Source organism: Leptosomus discolor, chromosome 1 (assembly GCF_034619465.1).
Source record: "Leptosomus discolor isolate bLepDis1 chromosome 1, bLepDis1.hap2, whole genome shotgun sequence".
In the NCBI taxonomy this organism is placed as follows: Eukaryota; Metazoa; Chordata; class Aves; order Leptosomiformes; family Leptosomidae; genus Leptosomus; species Leptosomus discolor.
In genome coordinates, this window is record NC_141391.1 from 202098722 (window position 1) to 202118055 (window position 19334).

General features: G+C 37.0%; 1 protein-coding gene across 1 annotated transcript in view; it reads right to left on the reverse strand.

Annotated features, from left to right (window-relative positions):
* Positions 1-4202: 4202 nt before the first annotated feature.
* CPNE8 (copine 8) overlaps positions 4203-19334 on the reverse strand; it is a 108284-nt gene continuing 93152 nt past the window's right edge. The window contains exons 17-20 of the mRNA XM_086473898.1: positions 17886-17988; positions 13664-13721; positions 10762-10835; positions 4203-4391 (exon numbers count right to left, since the gene is read on the reverse strand). Of these exons, the coding sequence (XP_086330024.1) occupies positions 4203-4391; positions 10762-10835; positions 13664-13721; positions 17886-17988 (424 nt within the window). The remainder of the gene's footprint in view (positions 4392-10761; positions 10836-13663; positions 13722-17885; positions 17989-19334) is intronic.

Below are 19334 nucleotides of genomic sequence, written 5' to 3' on the forward strand. Positions count from 1 at the left end.
TCCAGTTGACCCACCTGTCATTTGAAGTCTCAAAACTGGATCTGGTACACTACGTGAGGCCTTTTTATTTTGGGAACAATGAAAAGATTATCTCAGGTGGCCTATATTCAAAACTTCTACTCAGACACCTTCCCTTCAATGTCTATTTTGTGATCCACTATAACCTCAGACACTGTTTCGCAGAATTGCTGCACAGCCAGAAACTACCACAACTGCGTAGTAGGTTTTTATTACTTAAGTACTCTTACCCATTTGCCCTGATTGAATTTGCTCCTCTTTCAGGTATTTTTTCTAATTCATAAAAACAATTTCAAGTTTTAATCTCATCTTTGGAAGTGATTAAACTATCTCCAGTTGATATAATCCGCTAAGTTAATAATCATCTTTTATATATTCCGTCATCAATTGAAATGACTGAATAATACCAAAAGCAAGACAGGTCCCTATAGAACATCAATTGCTGTATTTTTCCAGCTTCATGATGAAAGACTGACAGCACTTTTCTGAACAGTCTAACCACTTTTGTAGTATTTCATGACACTTCAAATGAGGCTGTTATCTCCTGCTTTGCTTTTAAAATGTCATGTTACAGTAGCTGTTTCTCTCTTTTATCCTGAAGCTCATTACATTGCTTTTCAAGAAAATTGTTTCAGAAGTGAGTATTATTAACAAATTTTTATTGGTAGATGCAAACTTAGGTCTAGATTTTTTTAAATTGACTATTTAATTCAAGATTATCTCTCTTCTTTGAAGCTCGAAGGAAATACACATTGAGCATTTCAGTTTTCCCTAGATTTACTATTTTCTCATTCTTTTGTTAAATAATGGACTCAACATCCCTTAACCTTCTAGTATGTGTTTTATTAGGCTTTAGCAGTCATAATTTATTTTGTGGTTTTCTGTCCTTTTTCATACATACCTGTGCTATCTTTTACATTTATCCATAGCAACATATTCTCCCTTGATATTCTTGTTGATTTTTCTGTTTAAAGAACTTCTGACACAGTCATAATAGCCTCTTACTATGCTCCCTGGTTTCCCACTGCATTGCCACAATTTCTCATCATGTGTCCTTTTATTAGTTCTCAAAGATGACAATCATTTATCATTCCGATTGTTTCAGCCATTTCATAAGGTATTTTGGAATGAATGTCATCTGTCCCTACTTGGGTGAGAATTTCCAGCTTTTCAAAATGTGTCTTTTCAGAGGATACCTGCTGCCCTGAGCTCTGTTCCTCTCCTTTAGATACTTCCCTGTGGGACCGCACCTAACAAACCTTTCTGTGTACATAAGTGAGCTGATTTGAAGTCCATGTAAATTCTATTGTACAGGTTGCCATCTTCGCCTAAAACTGCAAAATTCCGTTTTGTAACTAAGATCAAATCAGTTTCTTCCAGATTCGTAAACAATTCCTCACTAGTCAGAATCAAGCCTAAAATAATCACTCTCAAATTACATCCTGCATGAGACAGCATCCTTCCTCATTTGTAGGAACATTTGTACAGGTTGCACCCTGCCATAGCATTTTCTGCAGGTATTTAAAAGAAAACATCTGTTCCAAGATAGACACCGAAGGAAGAGAGCTTTTGTCAAGGCCAACAGTTTCCCTTTCAGGGCAACTTATCTGTCACCTAACATGGCCTGCTTTACCTTTCTTAAACATAAATACTCTGTGACTCTCCAGTCATAAAAAATTAGCAAGTTTTGGCAGCAGCTAGCATTTCTTGGGAAGGAATATGAGTTTTGTGTTCCATTATTCTTACTAATAAAGCCAGAAGTAAAAATGGCTGCATAAGGTATTTTGGAGAAATTCAAGTTCTGACCGTTAACTCTCATCTCTAATACTGGAATGACTGAGGCTACTATGCAAGTCCACATAATGCTTGTCATACACATTACAGAATCAAGATGTCGAAGACACAGGGAATGTCACAAGTCTGGAAAAAGTGTCCTTTTCCCAGCAGAATGTTTAGTCCAATGATCACATCCACTAAATATGTTAGATTGAGAATCCAATACCAAACAGAAGAAAAAACAGCAGTGCAGAATGGAATAGGCTGGTACTTAGGCTTGATAGGAAAAAAACAATTTTGATTAAGTAATACCTATCTTTAAAAGTTCCTTCACTTGTTAAATGAGTTGTTAAACTTGTTTTGAGACTGATCTTTGGATTAATAAAGGCTGCTGATTAGATGAGAGCTAATAAATTACTCTAAACTGAACAAAAGTTCGTAGTTTTGGCCTCAGAATGAAAACCTGTTAAATACACGGGCCACTGGGAACCAGTACAAACGTCAGCATAAAGATTTGCCCAACCAAATGAAACAATACAAATATTAGATTAATTCAGTTATTTCTAAAGTGCCAACACTGTAAGTATGAATAATAAATGCAGAAGATGGAAGGAGAACACCACCGCCATTCAGTAGATTTAAACTTATTCTTTATGATGCACTTTCATCAAAATTTGTAGTTGCCAGGTATCAAATTTCATTCATGCAACATCAACCCACTAAGAAATACATACTTTGGTGAGAAAATTAAAGTCCATATTCATGTAAAAACTGTTTTGAAATAAAAATAAAAGGAGATTGATTTTATACCAAATAAATTTTTCTTTTTTTTAACAACAGGATATTTATCTGGAAAAACTAATTTCCCACATGAGAGAGTTAAAGGAAGTTAAATATATTTAAAAATGGAAGATTCTGCATTTACATAGTTATACACCATTAATATTGAAGATACGCTTTCTGGCAAAAAACTTCTCATGCTTAAAAAATGCACCTTAGTTTTATACTGTACATTACAACATACAGTAGTAAGAAACAGAAGTAGTAAACAGGTTATATATGCAAAGAAAAAAAGTTACATTACAAGACAGTTACAACCGTGACACAAAAAAATTAAAATGTTCAGTTTTAACAGTATTTGAAGGCAATTCACAATCATTTCAGGAGTTTTGTGAAATTTAAGGCCATTAGTTCTAAATAAAATGCATCTGACAAACTCACAAAACCGTGTATTTTGTAAAAACTGTACATGCAAAACCATTTTATAATTATATATGAACAGGCATATAATAAAATTTTTGGGTAGTTCCGTGCACAAAATTGTGCACAAAGCAACATGGTTGTGCAATTTTTAAACCAGTTAATTAACATTATCATTCATGCACCCTGCATGGAAATGTGATTAAATGACAATATTAAACCCAAATATTAAGAGCCAGCATCCCTTTGAATGGGCAATCTAGACAAAAAAAAAGTTAAAATTTTAAATTAAGTTTAAAATGGTCCATTATAAAACACCTGCTGTAATCACTCCAAAAGACTTTTCTGATGCAAAATTTCCAATGCTTTAAGGAATGCATGATAAGATTTAATGAGCTCAGTGAGTCAATTATAATACTCTGATAGTGCTGTTTTGAGGTAATTTTCTTTAATTACTCATACCAAGTAACTCTTCTAATTTGCTTCAGTAACTACCTTTAAAAAATGTAAACGTAGATAAACTTAGAAATTGGAGAATCTCTGAAAAAATACACATACCTCCCCCTCAAAGTTTGGAGTTAGTCATAAGTCATATGCAATTATGTTATTCACATTTTAGGAGTTAATTCTCAAACTGTGAGGTGAATGGATTACTGAGCACTGATTGAAGCAATTCAGGTATTGGAAAACACATACGTATTTGTCCATTTCTTAGTTTTCATTTGTATTTGTCTGGACAAACATTCAAAGAGATATTGCTTCTCTTGTTATCTTGTGACAAACTATTGCAAGCTAGAAGACATGTGAGTCAATATTCCAAACTTTTATTCTTAAGAATAGTTATAAAAGTACTGAAATTTAAAAATAGTAACATGTAAACATTGATACAGAGTAATAGCATTCCTATACATTTATATACACACAGTATTCAGAGAGGACAATATCTTCTGAGTTGAAATTCTGACTTGTGCTTTCCCCACCAACAGATACATCAAAAAGTAGGGCTTTTTGTCGAGAAAAAAAAAAATAGACTCAGAGAGAACATCAACATTTTGCTTCTAGCAATTAACAGCTTTCCAGTTGCTCACGCAACCATAGGAGACTTTTGGTTTGTGAAGAGAATTTTTCTAGCTCCAAAAAGTTATCAGAAGGTACTGCTGCATCCAGAGACTCTTGACTTGTGATAAATGCTAAGCACGTTGGAGCAGTCATATCTGAGTCTGCAACACATGAATTGGGGGTGTATAGGGTGGTGGTGCCGGTGATGGCTTTATTCCTCTGACTCTCATGTAGGACAGAAACTGCTCTGGGATCTCAGCTAAAACATCTTTAGCAAGTCTTGCCATGCTTAACACGTGGTTTCCACTTCTGTCAATGTAATCTCGGAACGGCACAAACTACAAAACAAAGGAGATGTTCACACAGGTCACTATGCAGACACAGAATACATCTGACAACAATAAGAAAGTTTTATCTAGGGAGTTAGGGTACATGAATATGCTACCTCACACATTTTATATATACATATACATATTTTGTATTTTATATTATGTATTTTATATATACACATTGCATCTCAATTTTTTAAAATCTTTCTTCTAATAGAAAGTGTCATGCTTTCATTTGGGTGAAGTTCTTCACATAAGCCATGGCTAGCTCAGATGGCTAATCACTTGTTTCACTGGTAAATTTGGTTTATCTCTCAATCCTTTTCATACAAGAAGGTAGTTCTGTCTCAGGAAGCTATTCTTAGCTTACATCTCTTGCTCATGGGGCTCTTCTACCAGAGTGCCTCTCCTCTGGAAGTTTGTGAATACAATTTTTGCCATCTGAAGTGAACAAACCAGAAAGGATGACTCTATATTCTTGATCATTTTGTGTTATACCTATAACATAACTACGAACCCCCTGAACACTTTTTATATCATACTAACAAATGCATAAAGAATCTAAGCAAAAAAGGATTGGATTCAAAAAATAACTTGTTATGCGATACCCAGATCTGCAACACTTAAAAAGTTAGCTACCCAGCGCTGGCTTGGATTTTATAATAATTACTTAGATGCTCGTGCTACTGGTATAGAAAAAAGAAACAATCTAGGCTCCTTCATTTTTATTCACAACAGACAGCATGCAGAGATGTAGTCGGTTAAGCTAGCTAATAGGTTATGCCACAGGGAAGGCTGATTTGAAATTCTGCTTCTTGCTCAGATTTTGGAGCCTATCTCAGGGCAACAGCTGTGTGACTTTTCAAAATTGGGATTCAATGTCCAAAGCTACTTCTGGTATTGATATGCTAGGCTATGCTATCCTGCAATTCAAAGCCCAATGGTGCTTTTCCACCCCCCCTCCACAAACCAGGGAAGATTTAATTGTTAACTGTTGTACTCCAGGATAAAAATAGAACTGACTGAGAAGTCAGACCCACAGATCTCTAACGTCCTGGCTGAATTCTAAAATCTGAAGACTCTTTTGCCCAATATACCAACCAGGCAAATTTTGCTTTCTTGGACGCAGAGCAACCAAGGCTACCAATTAAGCAACCAAGGCTATTGATTAAATTACATTTTTCTAAAAAGCATTGAAGTTTTCAAGATTTAGGGAACAGTGAGAGTATTTCTGAGATCCTGAGAGTTTTCCTGAAAAGACAGAAATAAACAAAAGAAATCTACTAAATATATAAAACAAATAAAAAAAACCTCTTGGGGAAAAAAACCACAAACCAAACCAAATCCAAACCAACTAAAAATACCAAGCAAAAATAATGACAACATTTCGGCAATAAAGAACTTGAACTCAATTAAATCGTTTTTATGACAACTTTGGAAATCACTTCTCACCCAGGATTTGTGAAACCTATCTAGGCATCAATCTCCTACTAAAAGGTGTTTAGAAGTCAAGTGAGATGACTCTTTGCATAACTGTCCTGAAAAGGATCTCGAATTGCCAGAAAAAAAGGCTTCAAGCCTAGGTATTTGAACTACATTGAATTAAACTGAAACCTGTCACCAAATTAAGCGTAAACAGCTACTGATTAGGGCATTTCCCCATGAAGCAGTAGATCTGCAGTTTCTTAGAGGATGATGATTTAGTCACAGAATTGTTGAAGCTAGAAGTGACCTCTAGAGATGCTTTAGTCCACCCTTGCTGCTCATGCACAGCCAGCTAGCGCAGGCTGCCATAGTCAACAAGACTACAGGAGTAGTCAGCAAGACTATTCATACAGGAGTAGCCTTTTTTCTCGATAGGAACATCCTTTACCTCTTCCTTGCGTTGTGTCCAAGAATGTATCAGGCATAAGGGCAGAAGAACAACAGGCAAAAAGGAACCTTATTTTAGGGTATTCTGTCAGGAAGCAAGGTATCTGCAGTTCCATAATTAGCTGTCAACTATTTCTGTGTTTATTCAGTAATTCTTCAATACAAGAGACAAGCATATACTGTGACGTTCACTAGTACTGACTTCTCCATGTCATAAAAAAAGCTCTAGTAGTTTTCAGAAGCCAGCCCACCACTGTCCTGTTTCAAATGGTTGCTTCTTCTTAAACTTCATCAACTTTTCTGTAAGGATAATTCCGACTGTCTCCAGAAGCATGAAGTCAGAGAATAACAAAAAACCTCAAGCACTGTAGCCTGCTGGTTTATACATTCAGCTGGGAAGGGTTAAGTTTGGTGTCCATTTCCCTCTCAGGTGGTTACTAATTATCTAATGCAATATCAGTCTTATGTAAAAAGCACGTGCAGTCTGAGTTAAAGGACAAAATGTGTCCCATCCCAAGAGACCATCTTACCCATTAGTGTGCAGAAACAAAAACTCAGACCACTCTTCTGCAGCAAAGGGAGGTTATTTCAACAGTGTAATTCTTGAAATGCAATTACACAATACAGATGGCCTGAATTCGTTCTCCCTCCTTTCTCCTTACGGTATATAGATGTCGGAGGAGCTGGAGGAACTACAGACAGATCAGCATACGCGCAGATATGGCAATGACAGCAAGGCCTAAAGCTAAAATGTGGAAGACGTAGAGGCGGCAGAGGAATAGAATGAAAGAAGTAAGAGAAACCAATGGGAAACTGATGGAACGTAAAGTGCTTTTTCTGTCATTTGAGAGTTTAATCTAAAAGGCTAATATACACCATTTTCAGGAGAAACAATAGGTACATTATTACAAGTATGTATTTTCCTAAAAATTGTTAAATAGAAAAAGGATAGCAAAGGAGCAGAAATGAAATAAACTGAGGAAGAACTGGTACACATGTAATACAGAGTCCCTACAATACCTATATATACTAGTGAGGAGGGAATAATGAAGGTCATGTCTTTACAAAGTCAGCAGTAAATATAACACAGTGACTCACTGTTAGCAAGCAAATTTTTCCTTTACTAATTTAATTGAAATATTTCACACTACTGACTGTTAACAGTTAATTTCACTAGCTAATTTTAACTAACCTAATACACAAAAAGATAAACTTTCTGTATTTGAGTAGTTAATTTTATAAAAGCAAATCAGTTTTGTTCTGCTAGATATATAATAAAGGTCACATCAAACCTAAAGGGTTTGACATTATCCCTTTTTATTTATTTAGCCTGCCTATAATGTATTTGTTAGTATTTAGACAGAAAAAAGCACAAAATAATACTGCCTTCAAGGCAATTCAATATGGCTTTGGGCAAACACACAAAATAAAACTGCCTTCAAGGTAATTCAATATGGCTTTGGGCAAAGTTCTGACTGAAATATGTTAATAGTAAATAAATGTTTTATTACATTTCAGATATGCAATGAATTCAAAAGAAATACGAAAGGGTACCCATTGCATATTATTTTTTATTTCTCAGCAGAAATGGGAATATTTCTGATGCAAAGCACTTCCACAAATATTGTTTATAGTATTTGAAGAACTATCCAGTTACGCTCTTTGAATGTAAAATCAGCCGCTTTTGGAACTGCTGTTGTTTGGAGAAATTATGTATAATTACATTGTGTATATTTAAATGCATTTAAACATGAGTACAATGCATGCCAGAGATATCTGAACTAGCTTTAAAAAATCTGCTGTGGCACAGGGTTTGCAGAAATACTTGTCTGGGGTTCAGAAACACTTAAGCTCTGGAGGCAGATCTCCACATACTGCTCTGTTGAACAGCACTGACATATATATCATAACAGATTACAGACAGCCGCTCTCTAGCCCAATATGGACTACCAAGGAACACTATAAAGGCTTTGGCAAAATGAGAAACATTATTTCTTGCCTCCTGTTCAGCTGTGCACCTTCTCCTTATCCCTACTTTTATAATTATCTTTTTGAAACATTGACTAAAGCAGTCAGCGAGACAGCATCTTACTCGTCTAAGAGTTTTGATATGTCACTCTCCCATCATTTGTTTTCTCTGTATGCTGCAGAAATTAAAAAAGTCTCTTTTTCAACTGTTAGAAAAAGAAATTCAGGAATCTATGTCTTTCTTCAATGTATATCCATACAGATAATGAGGGTAATTTAACTGCTGCCATCTTATTCTCATTTCTGGTCCCCATTTAGGAAAAAAATAGAGAGGGAATTTTAACGTAGTATTTACAGAAACAAAGAATCACAGAATCGTTTAGGTTGCAAAAGACCTTTAAGCATCAAGTCCAACCATTAACGTAACACTGCCGAGTCCACCACTAAACTGTATAACTAAACACCACACCTACACGTCTTTTGAACACCTCCAGGGATGATGACTCCACCACTTCCCTGGGCAGCCTGTTCCAACGCTTGATAACCCTTCTGGTGAAGAAATTTTTCCTAATGCCCAATCTAAACCTCCCCTGGTGCAACCTGAGGCCATTTCCTCTTGTCCTATCGCTTGTTACTTGGGAGAAGAGACCAACACCCACCTGGCTACAACCTCCTTTCAGGCAGCTGTAGAGAGCAATAAGGTCTCCCCTCAGCCTCCTCTTCTCCAGACTAAACAACCCCAGTTCCCTCAGCCGCTCCCCATAAGACCTGTTCTCCAGACCCTTCACCAGCTTCGTTGCCCTTCTCTGGACACGCTCCAGCACCTCAATGTCCTTCTTGTAGTGAGGGGCCCAAAACTGCACAAAGTATTCTAGGTGCGGCCTCACCAGTGCCCAGTACAGGGGCATGATCACCTCCCTGTTCCTGCTGGCCACACTATTGCTGATACAGGCCAGGATGCTGTTGGCCTTCTTGGCCACCTGGGCACACTGCTGGCTCATGTTCAGCTGTCAACTCAACCAGCACCCCCAGGTCCTTTTCTGCCTGACAGCTTTCCAACTACTCTTCCCCAAGCCTGTAGCGCTGTAGGTGGTTATTTATTTGATTGAGAAGCTTTAAGACTGGAAAAAAAAATCTGATCATTTTAATTTCCATATGTTTATGTAGACTTGTTTATTTTGTATTCTGAACAAAAAGAACTATAAAATCAGGTGTCATACACATGTTCTGAACACTTCCTTGGATTGAGATATAGTATCCACCAGCAGTTACCAAATCCTTAAACATTCACATACCAGTATCGGTAGCATTAAATATTTTGAAAGTTTCAGTTCCTGCATATATAAATGAAAACAAATACACACATTCCAAAGTTCATCAGCTGCAATCTGACCTTAACTATTATTAAAACCTTATCACCTGCAATATAAAATATTCATATAGCTCAGTTATTTTATATATATATAAAATATATTTTTGTTGGTTATATATATATATATATATATATATATAACCAACAAAAATCCAACCTGGCTTGGAGAGAATTAAGTGAATAAAGTCTTTACAGGGGGGTAGGTAATCAGGAGCCTATATGGGGTGCCTGGAGCATGGATGAAGTACATAGTTCAGGAGTTCCAGAAATCTGTAGCTCTGAGGGGGAGCGGGATTATGGTGGGTGTGTAAGTGCATGAAAAACTGGTGCACCACCCTGCCAGTGGTTGCATAGGTTTGAACGACAACTCCTGTGATGACTGAACAACTGTAGAGAGCAGGAACAGAATCAGATGACTTAGGCAGAGAAACGGAGGTGTCCGTGGAATGCAGATTAGAGCAGCACTCTTAGGGCTTGGTTCAGTTATGTGAACACAGATCATAGAATGGTTTGGACTGGAAGGGACCTTTCAAGGTCACCTAGTCCAACTCCCCTGCAGTGAGCAGGGACATCTTCAGCTAGATCAACTTGCTCAGAGCCTTGTCCAACCTGACTTTGAATGTTTCCAGGTATGGGGCAACAACAACCTCTGTGGAAAACCTGTTCTAGCTACCATTTGAGGTTCCTTAAAGCATGAGATGTCTGCATGGTTGCATGTAGCAGATGCAACACAGGAACTGGGAGACACTCATGGTCTTTTGGATTGGCAGTTAGAGGCAAGGGAAGAGACCCTAGGCATCTCAAATGCACTTGTTAGAAGTCTAGGCATTGCCGACTTCCACAAAATTTGCAGTTTTTCTTTACGGAATCATAGTGAAACTGCAGCACAGAGGCAACTAACTCTTTTCCCAGGACTGTACAATCCTAAGACTTTTTATCAGTGTGCTGCCAGTTAGAGGTTATTTCCCAATGAATGTAGCTCCACTACTATGTGTTATATAAAGGCATATAGCTATCACAGAAAGTTTCTGAGCTTGTTATAAACACCTCAAGATAAGGTATGTCAGTGCCAAGGTAAAATGAAAGGCAGGAATACAGATAGAAACAAGAATTCAAAACAAACAGGACCAGTAAAATCTAACTATTAGAGTAAATTTTCTCTCCCACCTGCACAATGTCTCTTTCTGCAAACTTTCCTCTTGAAGAAATCCTCACTACATCACCATCCAGTTCTTCCATCGCTCAAAAAAAGAAGAAACAAAATGAATTCATCTATGAGTTCAGCTACACAACAAAAACAATCTTACTGAGAAAATCTTCAGCTCATTTACACTTTAGGACAGCAAAACCAACAACTGTTATTTAGGCAACTCTTTAAGTTCATTTGTGCCATAAAATACATCATGCTTTCTAGTTACCTTGCCCTTTTTCATGCTGACAACACATACTTTTTGCCTTTATTGTCATTTTCAGAACAAAACAGACCATGACACGGTCCTTGTCCTTCCAGCTCTCAAATCAGCAAGTATATCTGTTTTGGTAAGGCTATATTTATACTTTCATAGGTGGAGAAGAACTATCTTCAGCAATTATTCTTACAGAAGATATCACAGGATACAGCAAAAAGAGGTACTAACTCACATTCATACTGGAAAAGTAATGACTGTTAATGCATAGGAATGAGATCTTAAAAAAAAAAATACAAAATTTATTGGGTAATTCTTCTTGTATCTTTCTGAGTAGGATCCAGGAAAAGTCTAAAATTGTCCAGATACCCAGAAGCCACTCTAGGTAGAAAGGCACTCCTGCTCTCTGGTGAGTGTTGAAATGGATGGACTTGGGATCACAGACTATGGCTCAGCTGTTGGATCCGCAATCCTGCAATCCTTCTTTCAGCATACGCCATGAAAATCAAAGCCCCGCATCACGGAACTTCCCAGGGGTTTTACAAACTGGGCCGAGTTCACTGCAACCAGCATTTCAAGACCTAGTTCTTCCAATCCAAGAACTAGAAAGCATAAATGATGCCATCAGGAACCAAGTTCAAACCGAACAAAAGAGCATGTTTGTTCAAAGAAAAAATTAGTGTGTCTGTAGAGCATGTTGCCAGATGCTGCTGTTGATGCAAAAAACGTACATGTGTTCAAACCAGGAGACTGAACAAGTATTTGAAGGAGAAATCCCCTGAAAATTTCCAAAATAGACATAAAGCACATCCTGCTCAGGAAATGCAAATCTTAACAGTATTCAGGGAAGTATCATATTTACTCATTCTGTTCCCAGTGTTCTTCAGATAACCACCCATGGCCATGTCAGATACAGAATACTGGGCAAAACAGACCCCTGACCTGACACGTTACAGTCATCTTCACATTCTTACGTAAAGCTCTGCCAAAGGTATGTGCCATCTGTCTGAGCTCCAGACTTTTAAGAACCCCTCTAATAGCCCCCAGTGGCTGGGAGATCTAGGGGGGAGTGATATCTGGAGAGGAGTAGCTTAGGCTCTCTACAGCAGAACCGAGACTTGCCTGGCCTTTGAATTGTAAGACAACGTGCCTGGAACACACACCCTCCTACACACACACATTTCTTCATTGTCCACATCAGACATGGAGTCTCTTGTTTTTTTCCAGAATGAATGTCTGCAGATAGAAAAGTAATTTCTCTGCTCTCTTGGGCATTGAGGGACTACAGATTTGGCACACATCAAATAAGTGAATTTAACTGAGGCATTATATTCAAGGACTGTGGGTCCAAAGATGGAAACCGTATCCTGCAGTACAAACAGAATCCTGCCTTAAGAAAAGTGATAGGAATGACATCCAAGAATACTGGAAAGACAACCTCCAGAAGTAAAAAGAAGACAGAATCTACATGTCCTGACTGAATTAAGGGGAGCCTGGCCAAACCCGAGGACTGGACAAACAGGGAGAAAGGGAAAAAGCAAAGGAGAGGTGAGAGAAAAGTAAGTAATGTACAACTAAAATTGGAATTCTTAGGTAAAAATAAAGTTTGCAAATTTCCCTCATATGCATTTATGAAGATAAGCTGTCTTTTCTCATTGCTTATGGCATACAATCATCTGAAGCGTAAGCATCCACCTGGACAATCTCTTCAAGGACTAAGATACTTAAAATTATCACTATACCACTTTCAAAAAGCATAAGAAAGTCAACCCCCAATAAATTTTTTTGGGTGGTTTTTTCCCTCTTCCTCTTTTTTTCATACTCTTAGAATATTTGTACAAGAATTAACATGTACAGTCAGTAGTGACTATTTACATTATACATCTGTGGTAGTACTAACTGTATTTCACATACAAAAAGCAGCATACTGTCTAACCAGAAGTACTAGAATTAAAAAAAAAAAAAAAAAAAAAAAAAAAAAAGATGTAGGACTTTGAGGAATAGATATACAGGAAATCTCTACACTTCACAGTGCAGTGATATACATGATGGCACTTAATAAATCAGTCCAAATAACAGAAGCAGCTTAGTTATTGCAACAGAGGATGGTGTTCCGGAACATCACATGAAAGAGTATGTAAATTATCCTGGTAATTTCTCTCCTGCTGTAATATTCTCTTAATGCTGCTAGACAGTAAGGCTCACTCCTGCTTATCTAGTGAAACCCAGTTTAACCCAGATTACCTCCTCAAATCTATTTATTTTTCTCAGTATTTTATTACTGTAGTAAGAACAGATGATCAATATTTCCAGTCAACTGACACTTCACAAGGCAACTAAATATCCGTGTTGAAGAAATTCGACATTACTTGAGTATACTTAGTTTACTGTGGGATTTTTTTTCCTCATCTTCTGGAGCTCTGTAAAAGCTGAGCCCCCATATGGTTCCGTGACTTGAATAGAGACCCTGAGGGGCTACACAGCTCCACATGGTATCTTGTAATCATACTGAGTTATCAATCAATCCAGCTGGAAATGTCAACAGTGCTTACTGCCTGTTCCATATGAGGCTCTTTTAAAGAACTATATTTGTTTGAAAAGCCACATATTACTAAAACATAAATAAATACAAAAAATTACAGGAAAAACACTAGAACACTTACCATCAAACTCTGCTGGTCCTACCCCCACTATAATTATTGACATTGGAAGCTTTGAAGCCTTCAAAAGAAGAAGAAAAAGAGCTTTAACACATTACATAACCTCTGCCAATAGTACATGAGATCTGAGGACAATATGAATAAAAACCACGCAGAAGTTCTGTTTTAAAGAATAATTTTTTTTTCACCTAAGAAGTTGAGTTGTGTAAAATGTCTGCTTAAGTGGTACAAAACATCTTGGATGAAGACAGAAAGGCAGATTATTATTTTAATTTATGTTTTCCTTACAAAGTCTTTGAATCATATAGGATCATAATTAAACACAACAAACTACATTAGGATTTAATATGGCAGCTAAGCTGACAAATTTATCTTAGAGACTTTTGTAAACTGACAATAATTGCAAATACGTACCTAATGAGAGTTTGACATGTATTCAAATGCACTTTGCTGTTTCTTGATACTAGATAGCTGGTTGGAAATATGTGACACTATTTTTTACATAGATCTTATGCCAATTATTCTCAAGAGAGTAAATCACTTATTTGCACAATATGTATGTTATATTTCTTCCATGAATGAAATTTTATTCAAGTCAGCCAGCCGTACCACAAAGTAAACAAAATATCAAACTGGTTTATGGTAAGATTTTTAATTTTGCTTAATCTTTTTCATTCAAAGAAACATGACAAAGACAATATCTGCCTTTCCCTAAATAAACTCTCTGTAAAACCTTTAAAATTACAAAGACAGTATCATAAATATTGGATTCTCCTGCACTGATAGTAGCACCAGATATCTGGTGGTTTACAGAAATAATCTGAAACTGCCTCCTTTGAGGAGGGTAACAACTAAAAAAAACCCATCTATCAAATGTCAGGGTTGACAACTGTTCCTTACGAGATAGTGTGATGAACTGTGAAATGTCTACAGCAATTTTGAACGGGAGTACACACTGGCCAAAAATCATAGATGTACCCTTTCTGCTAAATTAAGCTCTGCTTCACTGAAGTGGTTTTAGAACATAGTGCTATATTTCTCTTTTGGAATATAAAAAGTGTTTTTCTCCCTCATTTAAAAGATATTCTCATTTTACATACATCATCACCACTTCCCATTCTTCATCTGTCATAATCCTACATATAAAACCAACTTTCTTTAAGCAGAAGATTTAGTTAATTACTGTAAACATGCTATTTAAAACAATGAAAATATGCCATTCTATAAAACACTGTTTAATGTTCTACACCACTATACGTTATACACTTTATACTATACATTGACTGCAAATTCGTAACAAAGTGTTACTACATAGTCAATCTTCCAGCTAAAATTTTGTAGCAGAGTAAAAAAAAAAATTCCCTTGTTAGTTAAATACTAATATGCTATCGAAGATAATAGTAAAAGTCATCTGGCCATGGTTCTGGGCAAACAGCTCTAGGTGGCCCTTCTCAAGTAGGGAGGTTGGACAAGATGGTGTCCTGAGGTCCCTTCCAACCTCAACCCATTTGTGATTCTGTGATTAAGGGCCAAAAATATAGTGTAACTGTAACTGAATTACAGCGCACTGTGTAAGCCAATAATAGTTAGTACAGAATATTCTCAAGACATGAAAGCATTTCCTAGAACAGAACATCTGTTTTTCAGGTGTTTTCTAGAATCTTATTGCTTGGTTGTAAAGAAAACATCCTTTAAAGAGACTCCTACCCATACAGACATAGTATTATGTGATAAAATATATTTGAAAAAGTAAGTGGCAAGGACAGCATAAAGACAAAGAGTTAAACATTTGCACATAAACTTAAGCATTGGCATTTCCTGAATGACAGCATAACCTTTAAACAGTTTGGTAAAACAGAATGTGTCTGACATATATGCTGTAATGATGAAGATGCCTAAAAGCACAATTAGTGTTAAAAAATGAAACATACTCTTCCTGAGTTTTATACATATCAAGTTGCATTGAACATCATTGCCCTTTTTATTATTTTGGATATTATTAAGACTGAAAAAACTGCTATTGAGTAGCATTTAATTGGTTCTGTCATGGTATACTGTGATCACAGTTTGAGAAGTATACAGAAAAATGAATACATCTTCATAAAAAGACAGCAAGTATTCCCAAACTTCCTGTCATTCAAAGCTAGTAACACATCTGCTGTATTTCCAGATAGTTGTAGGCTAAAACCTATTATTGGAAATAATACTGGAAATGAACTATTTCTGGAAACAAGGTTTTTCTGTATGCCTTAGGGGCAAATTACTTAATCTTACAAGATATCATCCAACTAGACTTGCTGGTCACTAACTTATGGACTTCAAATTGAGGGGTGAGTTAAATCAAGAGCTGCTCTCTTTTCTCCATGGAGCCTTTCTGTACCTAAAGGAAGGCCATCTAAAAGAAGCTATGTTCCAAACTTCTAGGCTAGACTAGAGGATGAACTTGCAAACTAAAAGTCTGTCTCCTTTAAAAGTAAGAGTCAGTTTATCCTGTTTTAATATTGGAACCTGGAGGAGGAGACCAGGAAACTGGTACCTTCAACAGAGCTACAGCTTTGGGTGTAAAAACTTATCAGGTGGGCTGTCTTCTTGATACTAGATAGCTGGTTGGAACTATGTGACACTATTTTTACATCAGTTTTGTGCCAATTATTCTCAAGAGAGTAAATCACCTATTTGCGCAATATGTATGTTATATTTCTTCCATGAACGAAATTTTAGTCAAGTCAGTCAGCCTTACCAACAGTCAGTCAGTCCTTACCAACACACAGACTCTGTCTACGTGCTGCTGGCTAGAACTCTCCAGTGAAAGACAGAACATTTCAGTAATATTTTCACGTGCACCCTATGAACTGGAATGGTATGGAATCTCTACAGGACATAGTGAAAGTGGGCCTTCAAAAATATGCCACCTTATTCTACACTACTTGTTTTGATATGATGCTTAATTATTTTAATGTAGGCTTTTCATCCACCACTTCACTATTAACTAGATCCACTGTGGTAGTTCAAAATCGTTGGTATAGATCTTTTCAAACCCTCTCTGGAAGTTGTTTCTGTGTACACTTTCATCTGACATTTAAAAGGGGTGTGGTTAGCAGGTCAAGAGAAGTTCTCCTCCCCCTCTACTCTGCCCTGGTGAGACCACATCTGGAATATTCTGGGCCCCTCAGTTCACGAAGGACAGGGAACTGCTTGAAAGAGTCCAGCGCAGAGCCCAACGATGATTAAGGGGGTGGAACATCTCTCTTAGGATGAAAGGCTGAGGGAGCTGGGTCTCTTTAGCTTGGGGAAGAGGAGACTGAGGGGTGACCTCATTAATGTTTGTAAATACATAAAGGGCGAGCGTCAGGAGGATGGAGCCGGGCTCTTCTCAGTGATGTCCAATGACAGGACAAGGGGCAACGGGTGCAAGCTGGAGCACAGGAGGTTCCACATTAACATAAGGGAAAACTTTTTCACTGTGAGGGTGCCAGAGCACTGGAACAGGCTGCCCAGGGAGGTTGTGGAGTCTCCTTCTCTGGAGATGTTCAAAACCTGTCTGGACGTGTTCCTGTGCGACCTACTCTAGGTGGTCCTGCTCTGGCAGGGGGGTCGGACCAGATGATCTTTCGAGGTCCCTTCCAACATCTAACATTCTGTGATTCTGTTATTTCCCAGGGGCAAAAGCAAAATGGAACCTGTTCATAATACAGAATATTACTTATATGCATAGCTGTTTTGAAGAGAAAAATATTGAAAATAATGCAGAAACTGAGAAACAATTAAGAATTTTCAAAATTCTAGGGGACTATCTTAAAAGGAAATCAGGTGGTTGGTGTGCTTGCCATTTGGGATATGAAAGTTTGGGGCAGTTTTTAAAAAGTGGGAGGAGGGGGATCAAAACTGTCTGCAATTACTAGAAAGATGAAGAACAGTTCACGATGAAAAACTGCATGGTGGGATGTGCATGAGGAAGGAGGAGTCAAGCAGATGAGGAAAATCATATGAACATACAATGTTAGAAGAGTATGGTTTCCCACAGAACACTATCTAATCAAGTTAAGATTCAACTTTTGCTTTCTTTTTGTCTTTATGCATAGTAAACTTTTGCTGTTTGGATAAAATGGTTAATTTATGGAACAAATTCAGTGCCTGAAATATTAACTGATTTGGTTTATTGCCTAAAAAATTAATTCCTAGAAACATAATTCTTTTAAATTTCAACACTTTCAGCAAAACTTACATTCACTATGGATTCTTTTGTCTGAGCCATATCGGAAATAACTCCATCTGTAATAATGAGAAGAACAAAATACTGGGAGCCATCTTTTACTGAAGCAGCATATCTAAGGGAAGAAAAAACAATATTAGAATAGTTAAAAGAATCCTTTATACAAAGGAACTAATATGAAAAGAAGCTGTATTTTAAAAATTTGACTACTAAGGACTAATAAAAGTAAAGAAACATGATTCAGTGGATTTCAACAGCAAACACATTCATAATTAAGATGGACATTCTACTTTCCAATGAGAACATTAGAAAAAAGTAACTAATACAATATTGATATTGATAATCTGCATGTGTTTAGTTTAATCAGTGAAAAATGGGAACTGTATCACTACCAAGAGGAGCATGGACAGAATGTCCTTCATAGAATCACATGTCGTTAGAAAGTCTAAGTTATTTTATAGTTATTACATCTGGGGAACATAGTTTGGTATGAAGGGCATATATTAATATTGAATAGTTGGGTTTACAGCACAAATAAAAATTATCAGGAATCCGGACACTGCATAAATATTTCATTGATCTTTTTTTTGGGGGGGGGTCTTAGAAAAACAGGTTATTTACTGTTGACCATGCTTGCAGATTTATAGTTCACATTTATGTGCACATTTGTAAAATGGCTGAACATGCACCCTGCTCCCCTGGCTTAGATATTCATCTCTTTACACCACCCATAGACGTCCTTTCAAGACTCAAGCTTCTCCCTGTGCCATACATGAATATAAGACAAAACATATCCCGTGCTATTCCAGTCCCACCTCAGCCAAAGAACCCAAGAAGCAACTGCTCTTTGAAAATGAGCAGCTTTTGAAGATCTGGAAAGTCTTGAAAGATAGCAAGTCTGTAGCTGCCTCACTGAACTTTATGCCCTGCATACCAGAAACTAAGACTTCAATTCATTTATCTTCAACTTCCGACAGTCAAAGAGTCCTATACAGTGAAAGAAGAACTTTTTTTGTGTGTGGAGCAGTTTGCTTCACTTGCTGCTTCACTTGACAGCAGCCAGTATAGTTCCTACTTTCATGAAGGCTCTTGGTGCTGTGAAAGAGTCAAATAGTAGAACCTTGTAAAAAACGTATCAATGAGTAGTATGGAGAACAGTAAAAAAAAAAAAAAAAAAATTAGTCTCCATATGAATACTGTGGAATATATGACCAAGTACAGAATATGACCGTCAAAGAACTCACTATCTTATTGATCACTGAACATGAATGAAAGGCCTGGGTCTCTGAACAGGACATGTTCTAATGATGCTCACAATGATTGCATGTGCTTAGAAAATTCTAACTCTAATGTCACACAGCACACTGGCAAGCGAGTACTGCCAATAAGTAAGATGCTGTAACTGTAACATTTACAAGACTTTGGAGGAATGTGTGTGAAATGGAATCCACAACTCACAGA